Source organism: Prosopis cineraria, unplaced genomic scaffold (assembly GCF_029017545.1).
Source record: "Prosopis cineraria cultivar Desert tree isolate PC_DT_omini unplaced genomic scaffold, ASM2901754v1 PC3, whole genome shotgun sequence".
NCBI lineage: Eukaryota > Viridiplantae > Streptophyta > Magnoliopsida > Fabales > Fabaceae > Prosopis > Prosopis cineraria.
Window position 1 is genome coordinate 9,088,989 of NW_026555334.1, and position 7,002 is coordinate 9,095,990.

Below are 7,002 nucleotides of genomic sequence, written 5' to 3' on the forward strand. Positions count from 1 at the left end.
CTATTTGATCTAGTTGGAATTTTTTTTTTTTCCGTTGGTCGATTTTTTTTCCGTTTATTTTTTATATTTTGAATGAGTTTTAATTGACTTTATAAAATTATTTTTTGGATGAATAAAATTATTATTTTTAAAACATGAGGGTAATAAATCCATTGATTTTATTATTATAATTAATTATTCCGAGATCCTTTTAATTTCATTTAAAATTTTAAATTGATTTCATGGTATTATGGAAAAAGGAAATAAAGAATTGGAGTATCAGTGTAGTCTCACATTGATGACATTCTTTACTTCCATTTCTGGTTCCCCTATTACATTCTCTGATTGTAGAATTCTTTCACATTCCCAAAAAAAAAAAAAAAAAAAAAAATTCCGGTTCCTTCTTCCTTGCCTCAAATTTCAGGGTAGAACCCAACAAGTCGTTGCCCAGGCCATTCGTTGCTGTTCCCTCAAATGTAAGTTCCGTTTTATGATCTTGATTTCTTCTGAAAGTCGTTGTGTTGCAAGTAAAAGAATAAACAGTATCTTACGAATGAAATTGACTGTATGTTTTCTGAATTGTGGTTTGATTAACTATCATTGTCGGTAAATATTTATAAAATTGTGTTTGGCGTGGCCCGAATTGCTAGCAGTAAATGCGAATTGTTAAGGAATGGATGACAAATGCTCGTCGGCTAACTGTTATAGTTGGTGCCGATTGATTTAATAATACCTGCTGGGCTGGGTTTTATGAAAGAAATTCTCATAACGATTTGATGTATTAAAAAAAAGGATAATATAACTTTTAGTTCCTAGATTTTCTCTCAATTATTGATTTAGTTCTTGAACTTTAAGCACAACTCAATCCTTGTAGTTTGTTAAGTTAAAGAATTATAGGGACTGAATTGTGCTGAATAAAGAAGGACTGAGTTTGAGTCAATAAAGTATGAGACTGAATTGTTTCGAGTCAAAATTCAAGCACTAAATCGATGACTGAGAATAAATTTAGGGACCAAAGGTTATATTTTCCAAAAATAAATAGTTGATCAAGGCATTTATGGATGGACATATGAGTATGTCTGAAGATTTTTGACACGCTTATGCCGGCTTATAATTAATTTGCCTCATCAATTTATACAAATTGTGACTGCTTGAGAATGTCTTGGTTGTATGCTCCCTTGTAGTTGGAATTTGACACGTCCAAACAATAGCTTACGTAATTTAGGAAGAAAAAAACACAGACGCACACGCTCACTCACACACATTACCCCTGACCACCTTGTTGTCTCTGACCTTAAATGTAACATTGGATGTTTAATTGTGCTAATTTCTTATGGACACCGTTATTTTGCTTGGGGGACAACCAATAGCTGCGACCTTTGGCTTTGCATTCTCCTTGATTTTGGTAATGGCCAAGAACAGAAATCGATAGAGAATGATCATTCCGAACAAGATAGCAAGATCAACCCACTTTGAGTAGCCCATTTCTACTTGCCATGTGTCTGTCAGAATTCCTGTACCACTAATGGTTTTGCTGCCTCCATTGTGATCAGTGGCAAATTTTAGACCTTCAAATTCATTCTTGAACAGCCCTTGGAAGGCATACTTGTGGAATGAAACATAATATAAAGGGTATCTCCAAAATGGCTTGGGGAGATCGTTTGGCAGCCTATAGAAACCACCAAGTAATATCATGACTCCTTGAATTCCACCAACAATGATCATCCCCATAATGAAATTGGGGAAGAAGCTCCCAACAACCATCATGAGGCTCTCAACAGACATAACAGTGGCAAACAATACAAACGCTAGATACAAAAAGTATTCGAATCCTTTGTGTAGCCCAGAGAGGCAATAAACTATTCCCCCAGGTATCAGAGATATCAGTAGCATGTATGGAATAGCAGATAATGTGTTGCCAATTAAAAAAGCAGTAACACCATAGTGTCCATTCAATCTCTCTCGTTTAAATACCTGAGTTGATGGCAAGAAGACATAAAGTGAGTGCAACATATCATAGGGTAATTTATCTAGGGTCATTTAATAGAAGCTCAAATGTAAAAGTGAAATGTTCTTCTTCTTCTTCTTCTTCGGGTATTTCGGTATTACAGGGGAATCTTTGCCTTTTGCTCTGAGTTAATTATAAGGGCACTGCTTTTAGGATTTCTTTTTTATTTTATAATGAGTCAAACTGAGATGAATATTAAGAGATACTATCCTTTCTTAGAAAGCTGATCAACTCACCTAGTTGAAGTGCAATGCTTTGAAACTAGGACATTTATAATTTTTTCTTAAGAAATAAGACATAAGAATAAAATATTACCTTCATTTCCTCTAAAAATGGAGGGAATCCGCCAATAAGGGTTATGAAAGTAAGGACTGAAATGAAAAATGTAAGCAGCGATCCTCTGGCCTGCAATGTGTTGGAAGATATTAATAATAAACTTTGTGCACTAAAAGCCAGGCATAATATGTGTTGCTTTCTTTCTCTTACCTGAACAGATTCAGTACTTGAGCCCATGCTATAGAATATAGTACCCAGACTTATAGCTATTGCAACATATACAGCAAGACGTAACCAGTAATTGCTCATGTCGCGGTACATATGCAGGGAAGATCTTCTTATAAGAATAAGGCACTGAGTAAGGAATGCAGCATGGATTCTCTTTTTCCCTATTGCACCAGAATCCTGTATTTCATGTAGAAGTTAGTATTCCTTGTATCTTTGTCTTGTTAGTCTTTAAATTTTGAACATCGTGCATCCTTGCTGCATTATGCTTTTTGCCATGAGGGTAACACTAAACTTACACTTTCGCTTATTTCTTCCACTTCTTTCAGAATTTGTTTGCAAATTTCAAATGACTTGTAGGACTTTACAAGGATATTAATCGCTTCTTCTGTGGTTACACTTTTACCAAAGCCTTCTTCAGGATCCTGGAAATGATAGAAGTAAATTCAAATTTTCTCAAGTATGAACCAGAAAGTTTGAGTGCTATAGTACTGAAGTGCTGTTGGCTTCGTTGTAGATTCAAGCAAGAGTAAGAAATTTAGTTTACCTGTTCAAAATCCTTGTTTATGATCTTTAAGAAATGATCAGAAGGATTGTAGAGACTTGGGCAAGGAAAGCCATTTGAAGCAAAGAACTACAAGAAATCAAAGTAGAATTTCTGAAGTCAACTCACAATCAGCTTTTGCTGTGCTTATTTGGAAATATTTAATGATGTAGATAAGTAATCTAGTTCCTTACCTCATTTGCCACTGATGCAGGGCCAAAATATACTGTTTCACCAGAAGACAGAAGACAGAGGTTATTGAAAAGTTGAAAAACTTCACTGCTAGGCTGATGGATAGAGGCTACAATTGTTCTCTGAACGCCGTCCCTTATGTTTAGACTGGCAATTCTGCTCATAACATAATAAGAAGCTGCACTATCAAGCCCACTAGTTGGTTCATCAAGGAAGAGAAGTTTTGGTCGTGTTATAATCTCAATGCAAATGCTTAGTCTTCTCTTTTGTCCGCTGCTAAGGCCTTTCAAAGTCCACCCCCCAATCCTTGTATGGATGGCATCTTGTAGACCCATTTCTCTTAGTGTAGAGTCTGCTCTGTCCTTCTTCTCTTCCATGGTCATGGAATCTGGAAGTTGGAGTTGGCATGAGTAATACAAAGCTTCTCCGGCTGTTAAAGTCGACAACATAGCATCATCTTGCGTGACATATGCCTGTTTTTGCATGTGAAGGGAGTGAGGTTAGTGAAACTCTTGCTTTAATATTTAGGACATAGCTTTTTGGAATTTTCTTACTGATGTTCCATATGCTAGTGCTTGTCTGTGCCCGTTGATCAGAATCTTCCCTGTTTGTTGCATGTTTGAACCCAATCTTCCTGCAATAAATCAAAGAATGCATTACGACTGCTTAAGTCTTAAACCAATTAATCAACCCAACAAATGATAGAAAGTTAGTTCCCTTTCACTTAATTCCTCCTTTAATCTTCAGCATCAAGAGGAAAACAAACATGTGATGCCAATAAACACCTTCGAACTTCATGTCTATAGCATGGTCCTTTTTTTTCGTAAAATGGTTTTGTAGTTTTCTTACCAGTTATCAAACTACTCAAAACAGGAGAACTGAACATCAAGATAAAGATCATTCCAACTGAAAAAGTCCAAAACATGCTTGAATATCATTTGAAAGAGGGTGCAATACAAAATCAGTATCATCCATCATATAACTTGCTTTGAGATTCATTTACAGATGTGTCTTAAAAAAGTGGAACCTGCTAAAGCATCAAGGAGTGTGGTTTTGCCGCATCCTGAAGGACCCATTATAGCCAAAAGCTGTCCTGGTTTGGCACACCCAGTCAGACCCTGCAATATTGGCTTTTTATTCGTTCCACTTCCAACGGTCACCCACAAGTCCTCCCATGTCATTGAAACCCCACCATCCCCTCTCTGAGTTCCTTTGCTGCTATCTGTTGGCTTGATAGCTGTGTTCTCAAATGGAGTGATAAAGTCTAGACTGGTTTGTAGTTGTACAACTTTAGAGCTATTATCTGGTGCTACAGGTGGATGAAGATGGGAAGCCATGGAATAGAAATATTTTCTGTGTGTCTGTAATAGATATTTGTGCTGTCTAATTATTCTGAATTGCAGAGGATGACTTTATAGGAGCAGCTTGTGGCTGCTAATGACAACTAGTCAAGGTAGACAAGGTGTGTGCCACGTATATTATACTCCATCACATAAATTTGCTCAAAACCCAACTAAAGCTACAAAAATTTGCCAGTATCATTTGTTGATTTCCTAAGTGATAGCAAAAAATTATAAGTGATTGGCTTGCAATTCACAACTGACTCTGGTAAATTTTCAACTAACGTCACAAATAATTCCAAATGTATTTTTTTGATTTCCCAAGTGATCTATATGTATATTAACAATAAAAAATCAAGATTCACAATTGATTTACGTAAATTCCCAATTGACATTGCAAATAATTTTAATTGTATTTTGTTGATTTTCTAACTGATTATTTGCATTCTTTTAATTACAATTAAGGATCATGATTTATTATTGAAATTTTAATAGTTTAGGATATGTAATGTTGTTAATGTTTTTATGGAGTCCGTAATTATTACTCTCTCTCTCACTCTCTCTCTCTCTCTCTCTCTCTGTGTGTGTGTGTTTCTTTTCTTTTCTTTTCTTTTAAACCACAATATCATCTTTTGATAGCAAAATCATGATTACTAAAAATAAGACCCTGGATGAAATCCTTTTTAGCAGAAGTTGCAAATGAAATGACCTGGACCAAAAAGTTTAAAAAAATGAAAATCAATTAAAAAAACCAGTCAAAGGAACTCTAGCGAACTCTAGTGACAATTCTTTGCCCAGACCTATCTATATTGACTACTTGGCAAGTGTTGAAAGTTCTTTTGGTAAACTGTTTCATAAGGTATTTTGTTTTCTTAGTGCTTGCTTAAAGTTTTCCTAAAGTATTTGTTTTTTATTTTTTAAGTTAGTAAGACTTAGTATTATTCCCTTTAGTTGAAAGAGATTAATACAATATGATATATATGGACCCTCAATCGTTTTCATCTGAGCTTCAGGATCTGATATTTGATAAGCTCAGATGCATAATGATACAAGCAAGTTCACGCTATGATGGCCGACCACAAATATTGAGACCGTTCTTGATTCGCCTTCTATGAGAATAGCCTAGTGAATCCAATAATTCCCAAACTGAATTATTAACTACAAGATGTACGATGCATGAAATATTAAAAGATGAGTGTGCATTAAAAGAAAAAAAAGATGTTATAAATTAAAATGAGTACCATGTGTAAATTGATTTAATTTTTTAAAAATATTTTATACTTTAGTTTAATTGCCACAATCAGATTTTATCCTCATAACGAAGTTATAATTATTTGAATCAATCATAGGAACAACATTATAGTTTGAGGAATATGACTTTTCTTGACCTGCCTTCTTTGTTTGTTTGTATTAATTTTTTGAAATGTTTTTTTATTGGTAATGAGAATTATAATTATAATTTGTCACGTTAGCGAGCCTTACGCATGTGAGATCATACAAGTCAATGACTAGAAGGCACTCATTGCGACCCACTAGTCCGCATTCTAGTTTGTTTATATTTTATCAAACATTTGATTGCATAAAAAAAATATATTAAATGAAGATTGGTCTCGTTAATTTAATTACCGTCGTTTTCACTGTAGTTCTACAGTGATTATACACACAAAATTAAACCAACTTATTAAAATCTATGGGGCCCGTAAGGATAGATATATTGGGTGAAAGTCTTTACTCAATGTTTAATTTAAATTAATTTTTATTGATGTTTGGTTGGAGGGGGATGAATGGAAGTAAAGGCGAGGATAAGGTTTGAAAAATTTGATTTTTTAGTTGATTGAATATAAAAGAAGAAATAAGCAATGATTTAAAAAGGGATTGAATTGAACAATCGGACCGTCAACTGGAGGTTTGGATTAAGAAATAGTTTTTATGATTGAGTTGGATTAGATTGGATTGAAGTTGAATTGCTATTGAGTGAAAAACTAAAATTGAACAGGGAACTAGATTGATTTTCAAAATGTTGAATGATTTTAAACATAATATTAAAAAAACTTAAAAATTTAAAATAGAAAAGTTAAAAAAATTAGATTCTATTAAAAGCAATAGAAAAGTTAAAAAAATTAGATTCTATTAAAAGCTAACTTTATTTTTGAACAATTTACATGCATCAAATATAATTTGAGACTATTTTTTTTATAAAGATGTTAACAATTCAGTTGCAAATATAGATATTTTTGAGTTTATTTATTTCTAATTTAATTAAGATCTACATATATTTGATAAGTTATAAAATTATAATTTATAATATTATTAATTTACAATCATGTTATATTATTTTATTAATATATTATAGATTTTTTTGTATTTATTTTATATATATATTTAATATTATTTTTATTTAATTATTACGTTATTGATTTGACTATTGATTCAATCAT

At 33.2% G+C, this 7,002-nt stretch overlaps 1 protein-coding gene and 1 long non-coding RNA gene across 4 annotated transcripts; one reads left to right on the forward strand and one right to left on the reverse strand.

Moving 5' to 3' along the window:
* Nucleotides 1-291: 291 nt before the first annotated feature.
* LOC129304977 (uncharacterized) lies at nucleotides 292-4,765 on the forward strand. Of its 2 annotated transcripts, XR_008591822.1 has the most exons (4): nucleotides 292-455; nucleotides 2,482-2,685; nucleotides 3,247-3,723; nucleotides 4,230-4,765. It is a non-coding gene; the product is annotated as an uncharacterized LOC129304977 (long non-coding RNA). The 2 variants fall into 2 exon arrangements; XR_008591821.1 differs by having other exon boundaries at nucleotides 3,247-4,765.
* On the reverse strand, nucleotides 1,056-4,656 carry LOC129304975 (ABC transporter G family member 1-like). 2 transcript variants are annotated; one of them, XM_054944845.1, is made up of 8 exons: nucleotides 4,252-4,650; nucleotides 3,779-3,858; nucleotides 3,227-3,697; nucleotides 3,036-3,122; nucleotides 2,788-2,913; nucleotides 2,474-2,668; nucleotides 2,303-2,392; nucleotides 1,056-1,953 (listed from the first exon to the last, which is right to left on the reverse strand). In XM_054944845.1, exons 1-8 carry the CDS (start codon nucleotides 4,559-4,561, stop codon nucleotides 1,303-1,305), a joined length of 2,010 nt encoding a protein of 669 aa, XP_054800820.1. In that variant the 5' UTR covers nucleotides 4,562-4,650; the 3' UTR covers nucleotides 1,056-1,302. The 2 variants fall into 2 exon arrangements, with proteins under 2 accessions (XP_054800820.1, XP_054800821.1); XM_054944846.1 differs by having other exon boundaries at nucleotides 1,508-1,729; nucleotides 4,252-4,656.
* Nucleotides 4,766-7,002: the final 2,237 nt, after the last annotated feature.

Bases quoted from the DNA above. Each gene is read 5' to 3' on its own strand.
- LOC129304975 (XM_054944845.1), bottom strand. From the start codon at position 4,561: ATGGCTTCCCATCTTCATCCACCTGTAGCACCAGATAATAGCTCTAAA. The intron at 3,859-4,251 runs GTTCCACTTTTT...GATTTATTGCAG, and splicing joins ACTCCTTGATGCTTTAGCAG to GAAGATTGGGTTCAAACATG. The intron at 3,123-3,226 runs GTAAGGAACTAG...GATTTCTTGTAG, and splicing joins CTGCATCAGTGGCAAATGAG to TTCTTTGCTTCAAATGGCTT.